At 46.5% G+C, this 24,963-nt stretch overlaps 1 protein-coding gene across 1 annotated transcript in view; it reads left to right on the top strand.

The window, feature by feature from the left end:
* Positions 1–4,985: 4,985 nt before the first annotated feature.
* The window catches only part of LOC123033968 (ovoinhibitor-like), a 42,549-nt gene continuing 22,571 nt past the window's right edge, over positions 4,986–24,963 (top strand). Inside the window, exons 1-3 of the mRNA XM_044450948.1 lie at positions 4,986–5,009; positions 8,337–8,473; positions 9,123–9,171. Coding sequence (XP_044306883.1) covers positions 4,986–5,009; positions 8,337–8,473; positions 9,123–9,171 — 210 coding nt within the window. The remainder of the gene's footprint in view (positions 5,010–8,336; positions 8,474–9,122; positions 9,172–24,963) is intronic.

The following is a 24,963-nucleotide window of genomic DNA, read 5'->3' as shown; positions in this document are numbered from 1 at the left end:
ACCCAGTTCCAAAGTTTCAGACAATCTTCTTCATCATCATGAGTCTGCCTATTCCCACTACTGGAACTCAAGGTAGCTTATGACATTAAAAACATGTACTCTTAAAACATGAATAGAAATGTACACAAGTTAAAATATAATTAAATCAGCTAGATTAGCAAAATTATATAGGAGCCACAACTAAAAACAACGGTAAGAACAATATAAACAGTAAAACAATACAGATAACAAAACTAGACCCACAACGTCCCAAAGGTCCGGGTTGTTCCAAAAGCCTTTAGGAACAGAAAAGATTTTGCCTGCCTCCAAAAGCAGGCCAGGGAGGCCGTGGTTCCAGCCTGCGTAGGAGTGGATAACTGCTTCCTCTCTGGTCCTTTCGAACGGAGGTGCCAGGTGCTGAGCCTGAGCCCTTCCTCATGCCAAGCTCCTGCTCCAGCACCAAGCTACGTGGTCTCCCCCTGCTCTCCATGCTGGGGCTCCGGAGTCCAGGGTTTTCATGAGACAGGGTAAAAGATCAGCAAGTAAGAGATGCATACTTGGCCCAGCCATTTGCTGCAGGCACGGAAGTTTGCGTGTGTATACACACGGTCCTCCTGCCCTCCTGTCCAATTCCCTTAAAGGAAAGGGTATCTCTCTGCTAACATTCCTTGACTGAATATCATGGCGTTCTGAAAAGGGGGGCTGTTGCTTTCCTTTAACTGAAACATCCTTTACCTAGAAAGAAATATATTTATTTGGAACGAAAACTCTTTTTTGCAAGAACAGGTCAGTTATGCAATCATAAAAGACAGGCACAATCCACAGGGACTTTAAAATCCTTTAGATAACTTTGGCAGTATTGTGTCAACTAAATTAAAATTAAAATGGAGCATTGTATGGTCCAAGTTTTCCAGAGCTGTGGGATTAAGTTAGACTTTGATTCCTACATTGTCTTCTCACAATCTGCTCACATTTCTTTAGTTGTATTGTCCCTGATCCAGCTCAGGTTAGCTGGTTTGAAATCCCACTGAAGCCAAAGGGATTTGCATTAGTTGTGAGTGGGGACTAATTTATCCCATTGAGTTCTAATTGTTAAAGCATGACTAAGGGGATGCCCTATACAGATGTCAAACTCATGGGATACAAAGGCAGAGGGAATTTCTGCTGCCTGCCAATTCCCCCCTGCCCCCATCCCTGTTATCTCTACTTGATCCCACAGTTGTATTTGCAGGGTTTATGCAGATACAGGGCAGAGTGAAAGCAGCTGGACAGGGAGTGCTTCGGGAGAAAAAGTGCTGCCAGTGCCAGGGCCAGGGCTAGCCCCACTTTCCATCTCAGCCTGGCCTTCTTCTGATGCAAACCATCACTTTCGCAGGGTGACGCAGGGCTTCATTCCATGATATATAATATATAATTTGCCCCGGCTTTTGATGGATCCAGGGTAATAAGACCAGTCACTCCAAAGGTGTCATTCTTGGTTCATTCACATGTCACGATCCTCAAGTTCCTTGTGCAATTGTTCCAGAATAAGCATGCTAGACAGCATTTCCTGGCATTAAATAGATTGGTAACAACCACAAAAAACTCAGTACCAAGAAAGTGCATCAGAAAATGGTGAAGGAGAATTAGTTGCAATTCACTGAGGCATAATCTGCTAATCCTGTGCTGGTGAATGCTGTGATGTTTGCGCTAGTTCTTAGTGCTTTTTTGCATGTGGTATTGACAGAGATTTCGATGGGTGGCGTGCCCTGATATAGCACATTGCCAACAAAAGCCTGGGAGGATGGATCTGTGGGTTCCTCCTACGTGTGTGAGTCTGTGTCTGCCTATATATATATATATATATATATATCTGTATGTATCTGTCTAAAAGCCCTGTTGATGGACTTATTGCCTAATCTGAGTGGCAAAAGAACTGGATAACTGTTTCCACCATGAAGTTCAGGGGCCTATTTGTGGTTCTCTTTCTAACTCCTTGTTTCTTTGCAGGTAAGTACATTTCAGCTTATTTTATATACAACTGGTACAAGCCATTAAAAATGGATCAGTGGAACCTCACATCATTTTGCCATTCCCAGGAAAAAAAAAAATCCTTAATTTCAGTGGGATGGTGAACCTGACTGCCCACAGATTTTCTCAAATCTTAAAAGATAACACTAGTGCCTTGGCAATGTGGAAAACCTTCGGAAGGGGTACCATGGGCTGGGAAGACTGTTCCATCTCCAATTGTGAGTTTATAGAAAATTGATTGTGCTTGGGTATTGCATGTGTGGTTAATTTGGTAACGAACCTTCATTTCATTCAAAATATTGGAGTGAAAGTTAGATTTCTCACAGAGGAGCATTGGTGGATCCTTTTAATGAACTCCTTAATAGCTTCCCCACCACGGCCCCCAGCACAAGCCTTACTTTGTTGTGTGAGGTCTCTTGCACATTCAGGACCTCTCTGCTCAGAGGATTCCGTAGAGCAGCACAAATCTGGGGATTCTTCCTCAGATCGGACCCTGTTTGCCAAAAGGGAGTGCTATTGCTGCATACCCTCTGTGGACTGGCGTGCACTTCTTCAGATGCGTACAGGATTATCCCCGGGCCTTTTCTGGGTGGTGGGGGTGGATATATCCACAAACAAGTGGCTATATTTCTATATCCAACATTCTAATATGTTTCTATATTTCTTTCTCTATGGAAAGAGATTTTTGTGCAGAGACCAAATGTGGGCGAGATATGAATGGAGCGACCGGTTCACTACTATGGTTGCAGCAATAATGCCTTTTGCTCTTCTGAATGGATCACTCAGTTCATCACTTACATCTATGCTTTGTATAGAGATCTTACTGACCTACTTGCATTTTGTTATCTTTTGGCACCCACGGTCTGTATGTGCGCTCTATCTCTCCCTCAGATGTGCGTGCACATCGCTGCCAAATGAGGGCAACACTGCCTTTGACAAAATCCACAAAAAACTCTGGCCGAGGCTTGTTGGGTCTCTTCTGTGCTGCAAGAAAGCAGAGAAGGAGAAACTGGTCACCCCGGGCTGGGCAACTCGCAACCACCGGCACCCTCGTCTTTCATGCCTCCCCCCTGCCCACAAATGGCTGCCATCAGACTGCCACATGCCACCACACCACTGGCGACGTGCAGGGAAGCCTCGTATCCCTTCAAGTCAGGAGACCAGGGAGCGCACTGCAGTTTGGATCATGCTCCCCGGGGAATGGAAATGCACCCTTTTGTCACTGCCAAGCTGCTGCTGAATTGCAGGCGAATCCCGTGGCGGTTCAGCAGCAACTGGAGTGGCTGAGTGCATGGAGGGTGCCGTTCCTAAACCCTCCAGAATCTCCCACGCTTGTTGTCCCCCTCTTAAGTAGATGGATCCTCAGGTGGTTCCTTTACGGGTGTTCCAGGGAAAAAAGGGACCTGTTGTGGAACGTGCCGGGCGGTCATGCGGCGGATTGTAGGAACACTGTGGCAGAAACAACAGGGTGCAGGTTTGTTCGGGAGACGGCCACAGCCGGGATTCACACTGCACGCGCACGTGCCTGTGCACCCGGGGGTTTGTGGGCAGGGGAAGTGTTCAGAAACTCCATGCTGACAGTTCCACATTCAGAGGTTCCCCCCGCTGGTGTCAGGAGATACAGGTCTGGATGAAGTGTTGCCAGGAATAGCACACGTTCCACAGTGCTCGTTTGCTTTTAAAGAGAAGAGGGAAGAGCAAGTGGAGGCTAGGACCCAAGGGCTTCTCCAGAGGGGTTCTTAACCAGGTGCCTTACAGAGGCTCCTGTCGTCAGAATCTATGCAGGCTGAAGATCAGCTCCTTTACACATTTCTCCCCCATGGATTTTTTCTTTCTCTCCTTTCTGTTTTCCATTGCACATTTATTTATTTAAAACTTTTATATGCCCTCCTATATGTGAGACATCTCAGGACAGCTTGCAATATTAAAATCACAATGCACTAAGACGATCAATTGCAATATAAGAAAACAATATATAACCAATAAAATTAAATTAATTAAATCAAAGTGACTGTTAAACCATTAAAATGTTAATTTTTAAAGTAACGATTGAATAAAAAGGTTTTGACCTGGCACCAAAAAGAATATAGGCTCGGTGCCAGGTGAACCTTTCCAGGGAGAGCATTCCACAATCTGGGCACCACCACAGAGAAGGCCCTGCTCCGAGTAGATTTTTTTTTACCTCCTGCAGGGAGGGTTCCCAGAGCAGGGCCTCTCCCGCAGATCTTAAGGGGCATGAGGGCATATAAGGAAGGAGACGTTCCCTCAGGTATCCCGGTCCCAAGCCATTCAGGTCTTTATAGGTCAAAACCAGCACCTTGTACTTGGTGATATGTCAGTAAATAGCATTGCATGAATACTGGGTGGCTTCTGGTTCATTCTGCCCTTTCCACGTAATGGCTCACTTTCCTCAATCTCAAAAAGCCATGGAAATGGTTGCAAAGCACAGGAGAGGGCCTGGAGGAGGAGGATAGCAGGTAAAGCGTCCCAAGCCACCACCAACGCACAATTAACGCTTTAGGCAGGGAATCTCTAAAATGGACGAGCAGCCAGAGTCCTGCTGCTGCTCATACTCCTTCACGTTCTCATTTGCAGTTTCATTTGCCAGTCAAGGGAAAAAAACAGGCACTGCTGCAGCTTCTCACCTGAGGAAAGAACACCAGCCGGGCAGTGGGCAGTGGGGAGAACATTTGGAAAGGAAGAAGCTCTCTACCCAGACTTCTTTAGTTCGTTACTGCAGTCACGAGCAGCAGCTTTGCATTAAATGAACTGTGCCATATGACTGTATCTAACATATGGTTTGGTGCACAAATGTAAGCTTTTCCTTCTTCTCCATTCCCATCCATGTTTCAGCTTAGCTATGTGGCTTTTGTTTTGAGTCAATAAATAAAGTGTTACAGGATTGCAGCTTATATTATTCACCGTTTGAACCCTATTTCTGTCAATGACTGCTTTGATCTCATTGTATCTTTCATGCATGTGATTTTGTCTTAGGGATGCTCATGGCTGATGGAAGTCAGGTGAGTGCTTTCTTACAATGTGCTTAACAGTGTGACCCCAGGGGCCCTCAGTGCCTTCCGGGACCACAGATAATGTGACAACATCATCTGCAGAGAAGTAGGGATTCTGAACAGGAGTTCCACACAAGACATCCTCACACCAGCCCAGGCCCAAGAGGAGCTCTCTTGGAGCCTCAGGAGAATGTGAGTTGCCACCTCAAAGTCCCATGTCGCTTCTGCTGTTGCAAGATCTCCCAAGTCCCTGCAGGGCTCTTGGAAGGGTTCAGCAAGGCCTGGTGAGACCCACCCAGAGACCGTGCAAGCCACAGCTGGCCAGGGAAGGTGGTGATAGCACAGGATCTTGCAAGACCCAAGAGGGCTCTTTCGGCTCATTCTGTGTTTTGCAGCTTCTCCAGTAACCTCTGCTTCCAGGAAAGCCTCCCGGATGACTTACCCCGGCTTTCTCTCATGGGGCTTCCCAGGGCAACTGCCTGCTGACAGCTGGAAAGCTGAGCAGGATATTCCGTTCTTGTTCCGTAGTCATTAAAAGTGCTATGCATGGACAAAGGGAACAACAACAACAAATCTTCTATTAGATTTCAGGTATTCGCACACTACCCCAAAGGCAGCTTGACACTGAAGTTTGGACTTCGCTCTTGGGTTTAATCCAAATTTGTGCCCCCTACAGTTTTCTGAGAACATGATTCTGCATTAAAAGCAAGCAGTGTGTGCACACATCACATTTTCCAAAGGAAGGGGAGTTTTTTGCTGCTACCAAATTTCTGTGCAACCCACAGTGGGTTCCAAGTGTGGCAAATTGACCCCAAAATTACCTGGCCTAAGAAGTCAAAGAAATGTTTCCAAAAAAATCTTATTGTTGGAAACCTGTTGTATATTTGGTTATATGTTGGTTCAGCAGAGGTAAGATTAAATATCAGATTTAGTTAAGAGACTGTTGTTTGCATCTGTTAGAATCCACACTGTGAGAGGTCTTTTAGGACTAGGTCACTTACAAACAATCTATATGTGATTTCCATGAAGAAAGGAGGTTGGTATTTTCAGGCAGGATATCTTGCTTCATTGTTAGCTTAAAGAGGGAAGAAGAGAGAAAAACATGCTTCTTCTGAGGAGGGGGGATGGTCATGTGACATTTTGCCTTCCAGTGTCACAAAGGGACAGGAAGGCCATAGTTCAAGCAGAGAGGTCTATGGCATTAACCCACTTTGGTGGGCGTATACTTAACACTTACATCTAGGAACCACAGGAAATGCTCTCTCAGTCACAGTTTACATTTGCTCTTGCTTGTAAGGCACAGCAGTATGAGGTTTTCACAGGACTTTATTTTTATTTCTGTTGGTATTGCATTGTTAAAACCCAACCATCCTTGGGCACATTAATTGTTAAGATAGGAAGAGGAGGAGGAGGAGGGGGAGGAGGAGGCACGAATTTATTGAGAGATTTGTAGAAAATAGATATAATCATAGAATAGTGGAATAGTAGAACTGGAAGAGCCATGAAGGCCATTGGGTCCAGCCCGCTGGAGTTGCAGGACACCATGTTACACCATCCTACTCGTGTGGCTGCCCAGTTTCTTTCTGAATGACCCCAGTGTGGGAGAGCCCACCACCTCTCTAGGCAGCTGGTTCCACTGTCGTATTGCTCTGACAGTGAGGAAATTTTTCCTGATATCTAGCCTGAATCTGGGTTGTCGCAACTTGAATTGATTATTCCGTGTCCTACACTCCAGTATCAGTGAAAAGAGATCTTGACCTTCCTCTTTGTGACAGCCTTTGAGGTACTAATTGAGTGATACCATGTCCCCCCTCAGTCTACTCTTCTCAGGGCTGAACATGCCCAGTGCTCTCAGTCTCTCCTCATAAGACAGTGCTTCCAAACCCTGGATGATTTTTGTTGCCCCCCTCTGAACTGCATCTAATTTTCCTGCCTCTTCCTTAAATCTTGGTGCCCATAACTGGACACAGTATTCCAGACAGGGTCTGACTAGTGAGCACTATAGGGCAATTACTATTTTTCATGATTTGGAAGTAATACTTATATTAATGCATTCCAAAAGAGTATTTGCCCTTTTGCCGCTGCATCGCATTGTTGGGTCATATTTATCCTGCTGTCCACAATAATTCCAAGGTCTTTTTCTTTTCCAGTTCTGCTGAGCCACATATTCCCCATCTTGTACTGATGCATCTTGGTAGCTATTTCATCAACGTCCTTTCAAAAGCAAAACAAAAGCCAAGAATCTGTCCCATTAACATTCCACTTTTTATATTAGTGGAAGCTTTGTAGAAGGTACTAGAAGATTAAGCATTAGGTGCCTCTGAGGGGTAGTCACATGTGGCATGAAACATGAGGGGCTGTTCCTTTATCTTCAGTCAAGGCCCCGGTTAATGCCAATTCAGTTCACATGATCTGAGGGAAACTGGATACAGCCTGTTGGTCTTCCTTGGTCCTCCTTAATTCTGCAGCTGCGCCCTGGGGGAGCTCCTTTGCAATGTCATCTGCTCATCACTGTCCTCTTCTCCAGCTTTCATTGAGTTACAGCCTTGGAATTGCTTGTGCCTGCGTTCACCTTTCAGCCCCAGTAGACCCCTTGACTGGCCTGCCCAGGGCTTCCCCATCTCTGTTTCCTTTTCTTCCCCCACTCCTGAGGAGCCCAGTGAAAGGAGAAATCTTGTTCTCCTGCAGTGACAGGAGAAGAGGCCAGTTCCACTGGCCATGTGCCACCAAGGGCCACCTGACGAAAAGAATGGCATACACACTCGACCTCAAACTCCCTTCCCAGGAAAAAGACATGCATCTTCCTGTGGGAGAAATTTCAGGTGTGCTGGTTGGTAGGATACTTGCTAACAGTGGAAGGACCAAGCAAGAAGGGTGGAAACCACACTGGAATAGAAATCACTGTGCCGTGTAGAAACCATGCAGGTTCCTCCTTATGAACCCAACCACTGCCTCTCATACCACAGCAACTCTCTGTCATGGAGCTACAGTAACTGAGCCAAGGTCCTGATCTACCTGTAATCCCCGATGTGACATAGCCATCTTCCTCCTCCCCTGAACACTGTCACACCCAGAGGACTGATGTCCTGAAGAAGTAGAACAGTCTCTCTCTTCCCTCCTGCCCAGCAGACTGCAAGCAAGGGACAAATCACTCTTGCCAGAGCTCTGAACCCAATGCAAGCAGAGGGCTTTTGAAATCAGGGCAAGGGCTGCATGAGGCTGCGAAGGCTAGAGGTGGCCCAGACCTGTCCTAGAGGTCAAGAAGCTGGAAGACGCAGGGGAAGGAATAACCCCAGAAGCTCTGGTGACCACAGACTCTCTGTGTTCCTGTTGCAGGTTGATTGTGACAACCAAGTAAGGATCATTCAGGAGGACGACTCAGAGAGGATAGTCTGCCCATATATCATCAAGCAAGTCTGCGGCACAGATGGCAAAACCTACTCCAATGAGTGTGAAATTTGTCGTCACAACCTGTAAGTATGGCAGCTATATATAATATTTTTTCTAGAAATTCAAGAATATGAAGAATGCCTAGCAACTCAAAATATCTGTATCTTTAAAAGTCCTGGAACTTCATAGAGTTTGTTTCTTTGTTTTGGCGCGGGGGAGGTCTCCATGTCCTATTTTCCAAAGCCCTATCCTATTTCATGGCAGTAGATTATTCTCCCCAAATCATCCATCAGGTCATGGAATGGAAAGTTTCAGATTCAAATGACAGGGTACATTTAGACACAGAATGTCTTATGAGGAAATCTTGGGAATAGGTTAGTAATTAGTAAAATGAGAATCATACATCCAGTAAATTTTTTGGACCAGAATATGGACACAGCGAAGAAACAAATGGGAGCCCCTGCATCAGACTTTAAACTGCACAATTCATTCCTTTCATTTCATGCATCCATTTCATTTCCATCGTGCCCAGTAGCCAAATGTCTCCAAGCAGCTCACAACAAATAAAACTGAAAAGACAGCACAGTATGGAGTGATAACATACAAAAATTGGGAACAATTTAAAGCAGCTTTAACTCTCTTAAAATAAATACCAGACACAATACAAAACATATACAAGATGTGCATGTTACATACTGAGTTCTATTATTCCCCGTTCTCCCATTTTTGCAGAGAAACTGGTGAAAATGTTGGCAAGAAGTTTAATGGGAAATGTAGTAAGGTAAGTGAACTATGAGTGGAAATTAATAAAAATGTGCATTTTTATAATGTGCTTTAAAAATACAAATTCCTCGTGGGTAAGGATGAATTTTATTGATCATTTATTTCACATCATGGGATGGCAAAAGTCCCTGGAGAAGACAGTCATGCCAGGGAAAGTCACAGGCAAGAGAAGGAAAGAAAGTTCATGCAAGAGATGAGCTGATTCAAAAAAGGAAGCCAGAGCCTGGAATTGACCGTTGCTGAGCAAGGCTGTGATGGACAGGACATCTTGGAGAGCCTTCCTTCACAGGGTCACCATACATCAGAGATGAACTGATGGCACATAACAACAGCAGTGTTTATTTTAACATTACTCCATGGCTGCAGGTCTCTAGATGTTTCATATGCAGATTCCTCATAGACGGAATGTGCATATTATTAATTCAAAGGGAATCCTTCTATTATATTGAGTGATCGATAGCCTAGTGTTAGGTTTGATTTGTGCACAGGAATGTATATGCAAATATGTTGAGAGCTAATTCTCTCAAAATACTTGCAGGTTATGCAAAACTCCAATATTAGAAGCTTGCCTAGAAAGTATACTGTGGGTCTGAAAAGGTAAAACCACACTGAAGAGTTCGTCAGCATGGTTAATGAGCAGCGTCAAGGAAGCCATTAGAAAAAAGAGGGCTTCCTTCAGAAACTGGAAATCTTGCTCAGACAGAGAAAACAAAAAGAAACACAAATTTTCATGAAGAAATTGCAAACAGATGCAAAGAACCATTTTGAGGTTTATACTGTTAAAACCATCAAGACAAACAAAAAAGAAACAATACAGTTTTCTGAAACAAGAACCCAGATAAGGAGGCAGTTGAACTATTGGAATTAAAGGGGTATTAACCCATGTGGAGAAGCTGCATGGATTCTTTCAATATGCCTTCGCAGCAGAAGTTGTAGGACATCCGTGAGGCATAAGAATATAAGACTGCAAGAACAGCCACTGTGGATCAGACCAAAGTTCATCCAGCCTAGCACTCTGCCAGTGCAGTAGCTAACCAGTTGTCCACAGGAAACCCACAATGCTGCCTCTGAGGCTAGAGATACCATAGAACCATCAGAACTACTGGCATTGATAACCTTCTCCTCTAGGAATTGATTTGGTGCCCTTTTAAAGCCATCCAAATTGGTGGCCACGTAATATGGAACTGAATCCCATAGTTGAAATATGTGGTGTGTGAAGGAGTCCTTCCTATAAGCAGCCCTGAATCTCCCACCAATGATCTGCATGAGATGACTCACTGTTGTTGGCACAGTCTGGGCCAGGGCAGCCGGAGTCAAGACGGAGGCACTGGGAGCCGGGTAGCAGGACGCAAGGCAAGGCTGCCTGAACATTGGCCAGGTCCAGTGGTCAAGACACAGGCCAAAGCTGGGAACCAGGAGGGCACCCCTGAACAAAGGCGAGGGCATGGTCATGAGCACGTCGAAGACTGAGGCCTGGGAAGACAGACAGAGCAGGGTAAACCAGAAGTGGCAGAAGGTGTGGTACAGCAGTGCAGAGCAGCAGATGCAGAAAGGCCTGCATTGCTGAGGATGTTTCTGGAGGGAAGAGCTTGCTCTTATATGGCTCTTCTTCCAGAAATGGCACGCGGCAGGAGACTGAGAGCAACACTTCCGTCTGGGACCGAACCTGCAAATACTGTGGTGTTGTTCTGGTCTTGACCACCAGATGGAGCCCTGGAGCTGTCCAGATCCAGATAGTTATTTTAGAAACATAGAAACAGAGAGAGTCAGAAGGGGTCTCCTGGGCCATCTAGTCTGACCCCCGGCTCCAGCCAGCTCTGCTCACAACATGCCCACCATGTGCATGTCCAGTCTGTCTTTGAACACCCTCACCAATGGGGCCTCAACGACCTCTCATGAACTTGTTTCTGACATGTACAATACCATGTTCCACAACGTGTGCTTTGTATGAAATATCAACTGTACAGAAGCACAGAAGGGAAGGCTCTGACGATAGACCTTTATAGGTTGGGTCCACTTTGCATGGTGGGCTGGAAACCATCCTCTAATAAACACTCTCTTAAACATATACATTACAATGAGTTTCTAATCTGTGATTTAAAAAATGTATATTCAAACATAGTGTTCATTTAAAGATATGAACATTTTATAAGAACTTTTCTTAAAAAGTCGCTTTGTCTGCTTCCACCATCTTTCATCAATTGCATAATTTAAGCATCTCAGTGCCAAACAAGAACAATCTCGAGTTCAAGAAAAGATATTTTGTAAAAAGTTGTTGCAAAACAAAAACCAGGGAGCAGAGTTTTTTTTAGCACAGAGTCTATCACTTCCAAAGCCTTTCTGGATCTTGTAGGCCAAGGCGGTAGTGCTGGGTGCGGGGCTGGTTTTCTTGCTGATCTTTTCTATTATGTATCAAGCTGCTATCCAAACTAATAGAACCCCCCCCCCAAAAAAAATCTACATTCATTCAAGCCTGGCATGGATGAGAAATCAGATGCAGGAACTTTATGGGGGATCTAGCTGGAGTCCATCCCCAGCCATGCCAGACGCCCCCATTTGTGGGCATATCTCAGAGCTTTCCTTAGCCTTACTGGGAGTCCTCTGGGATTATATTGTCCCGGTTTGGTTGGCTACTGCAATGCAATCAAGGTTGGGGTGGGGAGGTGCATTGCCCTTTATCTCAGACAATGAATTGTCTTGGCCTTTTTTAAAAAAAATCCTCCTCCTCCAATATTTAAAGTTAATCTCACTCTAGCACAAAATTCATTCATTCATTTAATCCTCCCAGCTATGTATTTGCTTAGAGCAACGAAGGAACATACTAACTCTGTCTTCTTCTACTACTTGACAGAGAAGGAATAGGAAGCGTCCGAGAGCACACTGAGTGGTGAATGATCCAAGAATCATGTGGGACACAAGCACCATCTACAAGTCTGACTCTTGCGTTGCTGCTGCATCCACCAATCAGAACTTCACAGATAAACCTATGGAAATAGCAAGCCTCCTTTTGCTGAACCCTAGCGCCTACTGAGGTGATCAACCTGTGTCTGGGCTGCTGCACCACTTCACACTGCAAAGGGAAGCTCAAAAGCCTGGCTCTTCCTCCATTCAGTGAGTCAATGAATGAAAGAACTCCTGCAGGCAGAGACTTGATAGGTCAGAAAGACCTGTCAGGGCTCTTGTTCCTGGCATGTAGTTTTCTGTGTTTTTGGGGGGATTTTTATATGGATGTACATCCCACCTGAATTCTAAGCTGATGCAGCCCAGACAGGTTCACCCCCTCAGGGAAAAGGAGGCCTTCAGACAATCATGCATAAGGGCACCTGTTTTTCTTGTAACTGTTTTCTTATTCTGTCATACAAATGCACATTTGCTCTCTTAATATTTTTTCATGACATATGCCATGCAAAGGTACAATTTTCTGAACAGTCCACCTTCCTGGAGTGTCTGACACAATTTGGAGGAAACTGTGAAGAATGAAGGTCAGAAGGAAAAGATGCTGGTCTCATTTCCATGTGTGCACAGAGTCTTTGGAAATGCCCTTAGAGCCGCAGTCTCCAGACTCTCCAGAAAGCTGATTGAAGGTAAATGGACCTTCTCCCATGATCCCACTGGATACAAGCATTTGCTTCCAGAAAGACAATCAGTAACACTCTATGCACGCTCAGATGGAAGTGCTCTGCATGCACAAAATGCCCCCCTGGGTACTCATAAAAATATTTGTTCAAAAACTCAGAATGCTCATCTGTGGACTTTCATACCATCCAACATGTCAATTTGAATTAGATTTTGTTCAAGAGTTTAACTCTTAATTTCATATATTCACTTCAACCAGTATTCTCACAGTCATTTTGCTCTTACATTAGAGCTTTCCATATTGATCTGCTTCAACTTACAGATAATCAGCTGTATTCATAAGACTATTTTAATTATTTTAGACCTTTCTGTACTTCTCTCCATGCTTAATTGTTCCCTAATAATAACCTCACAATACGCAATTATCCCAGTAGTTTAATTTTTTCATGAACCTGGTTGTATAACAGACAGTACGAGTCAAGATGGGTATCAAGAAGGTTTTATTCTTTCAGTTAATGCATTAGCACTTAATTCTGCCATGTAACCACCTAATTCCCATATTGGCAATTTTCTTATTTATATGTAAAGGAAACATCTCGAAAAGGTACTGAAAATGCAGAAGGGGATTATTTGAAGAAAGGTTGGTTCTTGTTACTCAATGGTGGTTGCAATGAGTAAGAAGATCCCGTTATCAACTGGTAATGATAACTGGTAATGATCCCATTATCAACTGGTCCTTCAGCTCTTGCATTAGGTTTCAGATCTGCTACTTCTACCTTTTTCAGCAGATGCAGGTGATTGGAAACATTTGGCACCATAAAGAGATTGGTAGTCCAAACTGAACACAGAATAGCGGCCATGTACTGTGCCTGAGCATCCCTGCTTTTCCAGCCACAGGCAATAAGAAAGATAAAGGCCTGCTCAGATGTTCAGAAATCTAATCTTGGAGCCATCAAGCCATGACATCACATAAGAAGAGCCAAGCCAAAGGTCCCTCTCATGGTGCCTTCTGTTCACAGAGAGACCCCAGGAAATCCACAGGCACAGTGTCTCTGGCACTGGAGGACGCACGGAGCCATCAGGACTGCTCATTCCTGACAGCCTCCTCACATTTATCTCTAAGTTCATCCAAATTGGATTCAAAAGGGGATTGGACAAGTTCATGGAGGAGCATATCTTGTGCAAGCAAATTCCATAATTTAACTGTACAAAGAAGTACTGAGCTTTATCAGTCCTAAATCAGTCTCGAGGGATGACTCCAGGTTCTAGTGTTATGGAAAACGGAAAAAACTGTCTCCCTCTCCACTTTCTCCATGCTGTGCATAATTCAGTACATTTCTGTCATTTCTCCACTTGCTCGCCTCTTTCCCAAGCTGAACCGTCCTGGCTGTCATAGCCCTCCACATACAGGAACCGCTGCATCCCCTTGATCATGCTGCTCACCACGTTGACGGGAACAGTTGAACAAGCTCGCATCCATGTTCAGCTGCATTCCTCTGCATAGTCACGAGTCCTGCACATTCCTGGGTCCCACATGAGTGAGGGTTTAGTCGGATGATCTCTCAAGGCTCCCCCACAAGCCTGCCAGTCTGTGGGGCTGGGAAGAGACTATGAGAATGGGCTGAGTAGCTGGGCCAGTTTGGCCTGGCAGATCCCTCCTGGTATGGAGAGGAGTCAAGTGTGGCTTTCCACAGAGAGAAAAGAGGAGGCAAAAGGCATTTCAGCCTGACCCGGGAGAACACCGACTCCTCGCGCGCCTGCACCCCCCGGCACGGTGCCCGTGTGCCTCCTTGTGCCTGCAGGCCCTTCCTTGGCAACGGCCGTGCCCCCTGCCTTCCTGGCTCTTCTTTCGAAGGCCAGTCATCTGTCTGCCTATGTATCTATTTAATCTCTACAATGCCAAACAGCCAAAGCTGCCTGGGCGGTTCACAAAGCACATTCAAAAAGAACTAATGAAAGATACATTGTATTAAAGCAATGCAAAATTTAAATCCACAAATTGAATGGGTTAAATATATATACATATATATCCATCATAACTTAAAGAAGGAATAAATAATTAAATAAAACTATTCAGACCTGTTTAACAGCTACCAAGCACTAGTAGACTTGAATGCCCTGCAGTAGAGGGCAGGGTTTTTTTTTGCGGGGTTGGGGGGGTTGTTGTTTGTTTAAAACATTTGTATGCCACCCAATTGTGCCACAGCACCTCTGTGGCTCTGGGCAGTTGTTTTTGTTGCTGTTTAGTTGCAAAGTCTTGCCCGACCCTTCACGACCCCATGGGCAACACCCCTCCAGGCTCTCCTGCCCTCCCCGCTCACTGAAGTAAACCCAAGCCCACACTCACCTCCCCAGCGACCCCATCCATCCACCTCGACCTCTGCCATCTCCTTCTCCTTTTGCCGTCAATCGTTCCCTGCATCAGGGCCTTCTCCAATGAGTCCCTCCTTCTCATTAGATGACCAAAGTATTTGAACTTCAGCTTCAGCATCTGTCCTTCTAAAAACAGCCAGGTTTGACTCTCTTTAGGATTGACTGATATGATTTCTTTGCAGGCCACAGGACTCTCAGGAGTCCTCTCCAACACTACAGTTCAAAAGCATCAATTCTTTGGTGCTCAGTCTTCCTTATGGTCCAGCTCTCACAGCCATACATTACAACTGGGAAACCATAGCTTTGACTATATGAACTTCTGTCAGCACGGTGAGATCTCTGCTTTACCCTTTACCCATACAGTCTTTACCCAGTGCCCAAAAGATGGTAAAATTGGCACCAGGTGGACCTCAGTGGGTAGCTCGTTCCATAACTGGGAGGCCACTACTGAAAAGGCCCTTCTCCTTGTTCCCACCAACTGAACCTTCCTCAGAGGTGGCAGCCAGAGGAGCCCCAAAACCTGATTGTAGTGCCCAGGTGGAAGAATGTAGGGAGAGGCATTCTGTCAGGTATCACGGCCCCAAGCCATGTAGGGCTTTAAAACCAACATGTTGAATTGGACTCTGAAGGATATAGGCAGTCAGTGCAAGTGGGCCAAGGTATTATATGATCAGATCATCTGCTGTAGAATAGTCTGGCTGCTGTATTTTGCACGCACTTCAGCCTCTGAACAATCTTCAAGGGCAGCCCCACATAAAGTACATTGCAGTAATCTAGTTTAATGATTACCAGAGCATAGATCACTGATAACAGACTATCTCTGTCCAGACAGGGACGTAGCTGAATGAGTAGACATGTTTAGAATGTGTGTATATATGCACACACACACACACACACACACACACACACACACATGGCACGATGGAAGTGAAGTTTAGCCCTGAAGCACCATTTTTATTAGGGTTCAGCAGGGTGTTTTTGTGCTTAGGAGCTCAACCTCCACAACTTCCAAGGTTCTTGGGTAAGCTACTTTTCTTTTAATCTCAACAATGTGCCTTCTGGGAAAAGAGTATGTTGTGATCAGTCTTAGCTATCATGGCACCTGTTTGGGGGATGGCAAAGGCCCAGTGGGAGCCATTTTGTAAGGGTGCCCACAACATTCTTCAAATAGGCCCACCAATCCAGAATGGTTACGGGCCTGTGTGAGCTACCCTTGGAACAGGAAGCAAAGTCTAATAGCCATGCAACCCGTGGGAGAACTTTGTGAACATTCCAGAGAATATTTTTAAATCAATGATGCTGAAACATCAAAGAAGATAAAAGGGAGGGTTGGGGAAAGGGTCAGGGGAGGAAGAGAAAAGGAAGCAACACAACATAAAGACTTGTCCATAAACTCAAAGGAAAATCTAGATATTTACATGTTCATTCTATAAGAGAAGCCCTCCTGGATCCGACCAAAGGCCTATCGAATCTAGCAGCCCCAGAGTGTCTAATCAGATGCTTATGTGGACCACCACGTGAAGGTCTGCAGAGGCACACCACCTTTGACCTTCTCAGTAGCCACCTATAGCCTCATGTGCAGAGGTTTCCAGAGGATACAAGCCAAGGATGCCAAGTGGGTGTCCATAGCTACCTCCCTCTGTGGAAAACTTAGAGTCCAACACTCTGATAAAAATGTCAAAGGAAGGTCTCGACCTACCTTTAAATAGTCTCTGATTTTTTTCCTTTTAAAAATTTCTCTATTGCCCTATATATTTTTATATATTAGCAACCCAGGGAGGGCGAAATACAGGCGGTGTGAACTGCCCACGAGGAGTGGGAATAGTGCCCTCTGCAGGCCAGAGCAATACACTGCAGCTTCTGGGCACGAGAGAGTGGAAGGGACTCATTTGTGTAGCAAAAGGTACTGGCCCCTCTTCATTCTGCCTTGAAGAGCCACAAGCCTCATCGCTGGCCACCAAGACAAACAGAAACATGCCACTTGTAGGCAAATGCCACATAAACGGTCCCCAAGAAATGAGAAGTCCTGAAGTCTAACTCTGAGGAAGTACAAGGGGAAAGCATTAAATTCTCCCTGGCATGTACTATTTCCACAAATTCCGTCTGAAATCCGTATCCATTCCCACATAACTTTCTACATGGACTGTTGCAATCCAGCCATAGAGCTTTGGCGATGGAACAGTGTAGAAGTTAATGCGTAAACCCCTGTGTGCGGCAGCAACAGCGGGTGGATCTTTTCTCTCTATTCCTTCCAAGTTTGTGCTCATGGGAATGGAAAAAATGACGATGGTTGTTTGTTCAAAAAAGCAAACGGGAACGGAAGCATAAGAGAAATATGAATGCTCACTCCATGAAATGTGAGATGCAAATGAGATCCTTCCATTGCTTAATATCTGCTCACAAAAACTGTTCTGGGAATCAGACCCTCACAAGGAACCACCACGTGGATGCGAGGAACCGCTCCGCAGGCTGTTCCAGCCCCTGCTCGGCCGTGGGGCCAAGGGGTGACCTTGGGCCAGCCACAGACTCCTCGCCCAGCCTGCCTTGGAGGGTTGTCATCAGGAGGAAAAGATTGAGAGCAGGAGGAGGGGAATCATGTAAGTCTCCTTGAGTTCCTTGGAAGGAAAAAAGGAGGACCATAAATATAACAAGTAAAAATTATGTCAGGTGTAATGGAGGGCGGGGGCGGGGGGGGTGGAGGAACCAAAGAATTAAAAAAGACCCGAGACAAATGCAATCCTGATGTACCTTGGAGAGCTTGAGCTTTTCCAGTCATGTCAAAGAGGCCTGACTCATCTCATCCCCTCAACACATATTTGATACCTTGTTTCAACTTGTCTAAGCATCACACACACACACACACACACACACACACACACACACACACACACAGAGAGAGAGAGAGAGAGAGAGAGAGAGAGAGAGAGAGAGAGAGAGAGAATGAACTGCTTCAGACAATAGGAAAAGGAAGGAAGCGGACCTCTGGCATAAAAGCAGTGCTTTCTTCTCTCTGGTAACCACGGTACCTCCTGCGTTCGCTCCCATCCAGAAAACCCAAAGGCGCCCTCCACCCCATTCCTTCCCAGTTCTGCGTATTTTACCTTATGAATTCCATGGCTTAAAAGGTGGAGGGGGGGCAGAGGGGAGGATGGCACTTTTTCCAAAACTTACGAATACCTTATATCTCTTCAGCACATAATAAATTTTCTCTCTTACTTTAAGTGGCAGAGATGCTGTGCAAACAAAGAGATATAACAGCAAACTCGGTCTAGCAATTTAACAGGTGTTTCTGTTTCCCCCGTGCCTTATATAGGCCTATGGGTAAAGAACAAACATACAAACAAAACCCCCAGCTACTTCTGTCGACAAGGTTGGCGGGCACTTGTCAAAATCTAAACTCCTACCACAATCATTTTTTCCCTTCCTATTTCATAATTGGGACAGACCACCGGAAGCATCTGCAAATCATTTTGTCCTACCATTTTCCCAGTAGGGAACACAGCATCTCTCCCTGCTCCTCAACCTCCAGTTTTGGGTTAGAATAGCAGAAAGCAATTTGACTGACACGGGGCCTTTGATGAGTCAGACTGAGGCTCTGTGGCTTCAAGTCACTGTTGCACAAGCAGGTTTGTGCACAGCTGTTGGCTATGCGAACTGGGCATTATGTGGCCCTTGACCATGCTGGCTGGAAATTTAGGAACTGAAGGCTGGTCTACACTACGAGTACCCAGTGGAAACTCTCCAGGATTTCACAGAGGCAGAAGTCTTTTCCTAGCCTCACCTCAGAATGCCAAGGACCAAACTGGGGACCTCTCGGATTCAAAGCCCACACTCTACCTCAGAGGTCTGTCCCTTCCCCAGGCAGCTCCAAGCTCCTCTCAACAGCTGAGCAATGCGCTCTTGCAAAGGTCTGGTCCCTGAGATGGGTAAAATAAACTATTCTATATGTGGAAAACCCCCAAATGGGTAAGGAGGCGGTGGCACTTATTTAAGAAGAGTCTTGCCCTCTATCTGCAAAAGCCTGAGCCCACAGCCCTCTGGTCTCCTGGCCTTGTCCGGATGGTTATAGGATTATCTGGAGACCCGGCTCCAAGGTCTCACAAGCTCAGCCCCTGCCCTGCCCCGTCCCCAGCTGACAGGGTAAGAACGAGCTGATTAGCCTCAGAGAAGAGGGAAGCGGGGGACGGAGGAAGCTGGGTTGCAGCTCACAGTATGGGTCCTCCGGCCCGCCATGGCCACCCCTTCGGCCCGCGCTGCCATCTGCCACCCATGCGCGCACCTGCTGCGGGCGGGAAGTGGAGGCTTGCTTGCTCAGAGATGGTTCTGGACTCACTGGGAGATCTCCGAGCAAGTGAGCCAGCGCCACACACACCTGACAGCACCTCACTGGCCCACGACGGTCACCGCAGCCTTTCAACCAGCCCCCTATTCCAAAAGTTTGAGGACCCCTGGCTTACACCTTATTCAGACAGTGCCACCACTGGCTTCCCTCCCGCTCAGCACTGCTTCACCTCGGTGGCTGGAACTAGACTTGAATGCAGGGCCATCTCGTGCAGGTGCTTGGTGGAGGATTCAGGACAGATGGAAGAAAGTACTTGTTCAGCCAGAACTGTGGAATTCTCTTCTACATAGCGATGGCCACCAGTTTGGATAGTGGATGCAGTAGCACAGGGGTTAGATTTGTAGACAGTGATGTGGTCCCACCCATTACGATGGATTCTTGGATAATCACTTAGGATAATATGCTAAGGAGCAAGAGTCTTCTTACTTTTTCTAAGAAAAAAAGAACAGAGGAGGACACGGTTTGTATCCTTCTGCTTTTCTCTAGCCAAAGAAACATCAGTGAGGATTCTGAGCCAGAGCAAGATGGTTTATTCTGCATGTCATTATCCACCTTTAATACTCCCTTCACCCTGATTTTATGCAATGCCTCCCTACCAGATTGCCTGTTTCACATGACCTCACTGATTCTTTTTTGTTGGCTTTGGTTAGGCTTGGAACAAGCCCTTTCAGAAGCCATCCCTCTAGCATCCACGGACCGCCTCTCATGCTAAGCCCAGTCCTGCAAAGTGAGTTGAGCCAAGAGGAAGTCTGCAGACACCTGCAGTCCCTGGTTGCACAACCAGCAACTTTCCCTGTCAGGTGCGGCTGCCCAAAGAGCAACCGCAGGGTGCAGAAGAGGGCCCCTGGGAGCAGGTGTGCCAAGCACCCTTCCTGGCCACAAACCGTTGTCCCCTCCTGGTGCAGCCGGAGGCACCAGCACTGGGCGTGGAAGAGGAGCTGCTTGTGCAGCACGTGGGCAGTGCTCAGCCGGAACAGAGTCGCAGGCCAGAGTCTCAGGAGCCAAGCCCATGGGATCCGACAGCTTCCCACTCCCAGACAGACTCCTCGCACATTCCAAAGATTCCAGATTCTGTCTTTTTCGTTTACACAGCCACCATGGGGTTCAGCTGGGCCACACTATGGCTGAGCAACAGGGAGGTGGGCCTGAGGAGGATGCTTTTTCCTCAGCTACCCACTAGGGAGGCCGTGGAGGACCACCTCTTCTCCTCCACCTGTCCTTACACTTGCCACATGGGCAGGAAGCCAAGGAAGCCCCTTCCCCACCAGCTGTGCAGAGCCAAGGGAATTCCTGTGCTGCCCAGCCCAGCCCTCTGGCTCCTTGCGAGGAAGTGCAGCGCTGGGCGGTTCATCTTCCTTGCCTGGGCCCTGGCCTGGTGCTGCGTCTGCGGAGCAAGAATGAGGTGAGGGCGCTCCAAACCAGCAGGAAGCAGCCACTAGGCTCGGGTTCCCCACCAGCTGCAGGTGCCATTTGGGCCCAGTGCAGAAGGGAAGCGAGCTTCAGCCAGCTAAAGCTCACTCCGCTTCCATTGCCCTCCTCAGCTTGCCACCACTGCAGGTTTTTGCTCTGCAGCAGCAGTGATATGAGGGGACATAAGAACATAAGGGAAGCCATGTGGGATAAGGCCAGGGGTCCGTCTAGTCCAGCATGTGATGCACACGGTGGCAAGCCAGCTGCCCACGGCGTCCCTCCAGCGGGACGGGGCAAGACCTCCTCCTGCCCCAGCTCCTCAGCAACTGGCGAACACAGGCAAGGAGGCAGCAAGGCTACTAGGCACTGGCAGCCGCCTCCCTCATGAGTCTGGCCAACGCCTTTTCAAAGCCATCCAGGTCGGCAGCCATCATCGCCTCCCACGGCAGCACATTCCAGCGCTTAACCACATGCCGTGTGAAGAAGAACTTCCTTTGGTGGACCATTCCGCCAGCCTCATTCCCACCAAGTGAGACTAGGAGAGCAAGGTCCGTTATATCCCTTCCAGGGCCCTTCCACCACGGCGGCAGATGGGATCCAGGAGTCCCCACCCCCTCACTTCTCAGCAAGGAAGTGAGGCCACGCAGCCAGTTTCCCTGCCCTCGGTCCCTCCTCTTGGCCCCAGACTGGGGTGGGTCTTGTGCCAGACTGGTCGCCCACAGCAGATCTTCGCAGCATCCGCTTGCACTCCTGCTGATGCTGCAGGAAGAGCAGGATTGCTTGAGAGCCGTCTTGTTCTCCCAGCATTGACAGAACTGGAGGGAGAAGATCACGAAGGCTGCCCTTTGGTGGCTGCCACCAGCCAGTTTCTGAGCAAAAGTGGCAACCTTATTCCTTGGCTTGACTAGGCTTGCTGAGTCATCTGGGTCTGGATAGCTCAACAAGCCACAGGGCATGTGCAGAAGCCCACAAAAACTCATGGCTTCCTGGGATGACTTATAAACCACCCCACAGAAATAGGTTGGGTTCAGGTGACACATTCAGCCACCCACTCCCATTAGTTTAGCATGGAATGTAAGCCCAGTTAGTCCATTGTTAAACTATGGAGTTCACTTCCACAAGATGCAGCGATGCCCACCAATTCTGGTGGCTTTAAAGGAGGTTCAGATGAATACTGGGGAGAGAAAGCTATCAGTGGCTACTGGTCCTGATGGCGCTATGCTGCCTCCAATAGCAGAGGCGGTGTGCTGATGTAATCAGTTGCTGGGGAACTTGGGGGGGGGGGCAGTTGCACTTCTGTTCTGCTTGGGGCTTCCTGTAGGCAGCTGGTTGGCCACTGTGTGAACAGATTGACTTTGGTCTGATCTAGCCAAGTTCCTCTTATGTTCTTATGTCTCTTATAAGTTGTAGGCCAAAATATCTGGAGGGCTAAAAGCTTTACCCCAATGGCAGGTAAAGAGTTTTTGTGTAGCCTCAAGTCAAAAACCCCTCCCAAGCTCTATTACCTTTGATGATCTTTTATAGATGATGGCTATAAATACAGACTGACACTTTGAAATTTATCTCAGACAAAAGCAGCAAGTGTATTCATTTATTCATTCTATCAAACTTTCTGGGCAGTTAAGAAATACAACCATAAAAGATGACATAAAATACAAAAATTCAAAATTGTACTATAAAATAGAAGGAAAAGCCGAAATACAGTAAAGGATGTAAAACAAAGATTGAAAGATAAAATTTCAAATTTTCAAAATTTCACATTTTAAAATTTCCTGGGAAAACAAGAGCACAGCTTGGGACCAGATTAGCAACTCTGAGAAGTTCATTGCAGAGGGTTAATTCCAGCATTTTGTATCACACCCAGACAGGGACTTCAAGCCAATGCACGTTGTTAGGACTGGCCTAATATGGTCACATTGGCCAGTCCCTATTTACAATGTCACTGCCCTAGTTTGGAGTAACTGAAGTTTCCAACCAGTTTTCAATGGGAGCCCCCCACACAGTGCATTGCAGTAATCCAGGCGAGAGTTTGCCAAGGCATGAATAACTGTACTTGGGCCATTCCTGTCCAGATAAGCATGTAGTTCATACATCAGCCTAGCCTAACAAAAGTTGTCTGTGCTACTGAGTCCACCAGCATTGACCTGTGACAATTCTGGATCCCAGAGCACCCCCAAATTATGAACCTGATCCCTTGGGAAGCGATAGTCCATCTTCAAAAGAGATGGAATATCACTCATCTGAGCTGGAATGCTATCCACCAACAGTATCTTCGTCTTGTCTGGATTGAGTCTCAGTTTGATGGCCCTATCCAGACCATTTCCATGTGAAAGCACTTATTCAGAAGAGCTACTGCCTCCCCGGGGGAAGGCAGATAGAACTAGGTGTCATCCTTATGTTGATGCCCACCTCCAGGTAACTCCCAACACTTTAATGTAGGCGTTAAACAGCACAAGGGATAAAACTGAGTCCTGGAAGACCACACAGCATAGCTGCTAATGCACAGAGCAACAATCCCCCAGTGCCGCCTCCTGGAACTGGCCACGCAAGTAGGGATGGAGCCACTGTAGTGTAATGCTTTCAACTCCGGACCGGATGGCCTGTCCAAGAAGCTGCCACAGTGGGTGGTTTTGAAAGCCACTGAGAAGTCCGAGAGAACCAAGAAAGTCTCACTCTCTCTAGCCTTCTCCTGGCAGAGGTCATCCAACAGGCTAACTAAGGGTTAGCCTGGCACCAGGTTGAAATTTCTCTCAACAGCTGAGTAGTGAGTTCTTCAAAAACCTGAACCACTCAAAAAAAAACTTCAAGGGGTAGGAAGCAGACAGACTTGCCATATTGGCTCTCCATTTGGAAAAGGTTTCACCACTCAAAATAAAACTAATAGCACATTCCTATACATGTCTATTCAGAAGTAAGTACCATTGATCTGAGGGAGAGTTGCTCTCAGGTGAGTGTGCATAGGACTGCAGCCCAAGAAAAAGAAATCTTGGATCAGTTCTGAAAATTAGTTTGTCTTTGGGCATGAGGGGGGACCACCTTGGAGACTGAGGGATTAAACCAAATCTTTATACTAAATCTTAATTATTATTCCTATAATAAGGAATAATTTTCCTTATTATACTGATGGAGAGAAAAGCATAGCTCAGGAAATGTAATTATTTTTATGGTGAAGTTTTTCTTCAACACAGAGGTGGGTAACTTATGACCCTCCAGAAGTTTTGGCCTACAACTCCCATCATCCTATATCAGTGGCTATGCTGGGACCAGGATATGGGAGTTCTTGGCCAAAATATCTGGAGGGCTACGAAATGTCCAACTTTCCCTAAAGAGTTCTCTTTATCCAGTTAAGATACACTATCATTCTCCAGTTGTTTGAAGGCTGAAGGTATAAACAAAATTGAAATGTTTTATTTTTAAAATCTCCCTGGGTGGATAACAACTAACTACATGGCCAAGTGCACAGAAAATTAGCTAGGAAGGAAACAGTTAAGTAGCCCCTTCTTGTGTCCCAAAATGGCACCAGGTCTTTCATAACACAACTAGATTTAGATGTCAAATCTTTCAAACTGAGAAAATCTAAGGTAAACATTTGGAACCTATTATCTGAGGAAGTTGTGGGCTCTCCCTTGCTGGAGGCATTCAGAAAGCATTTGGACAGTCATCCGAGTGGGATGGTGTAACGTGGTGTCCTGCAACAGCAGGGGCTTGGCTCTGATGGCCTTCATGGCCCCTTCCAGCTCTACTATTCTGAGATTCCAGGACTTCCAGCTATCTAAGAGCCTGCATGTGCACCTGGAGGCCTTGTTCTTTTGTCTGAATGCCAGTTCAGGACTCAGTTCATTCACCCTTTCAGCAGTGAGGGTATGGCTGAGCTCGTGGTCTGTGCTTTGGCACTTTGGTGCTTCTCAGGTGAGTCTCTCCTACAAACGAGCATTTAGAAATCTTTCACTCTGAGATCCTTGGGAAAGGGCTTCAGTGTGGTTTGGGTGACTGACCAATGTAGCAAGAAATGCTCTTTAACTTTTATGTAAGAGGGAAATTAGGCAGGGATGAAAAAGGCAAAGCTGCACCCTTGAAATTGCCTTCCCT

Source organism: Varanus komodoensis, unplaced genomic scaffold (genome assembly GCF_004798865.1).
Source record: "Varanus komodoensis strain SLA01 unplaced genomic scaffold, ASM479886v1 scaffold6_1, whole genome shotgun sequence".
Lineage (NCBI taxonomy): Eukaryota > Metazoa > Chordata > Lepidosauria > Squamata > Varanidae > Varanus > Varanus komodoensis.
The sequence above is the reverse complement of the archived record's forward strand: the minus strand, read 5'-3'. Positions and strand labels throughout refer to the sequence as shown.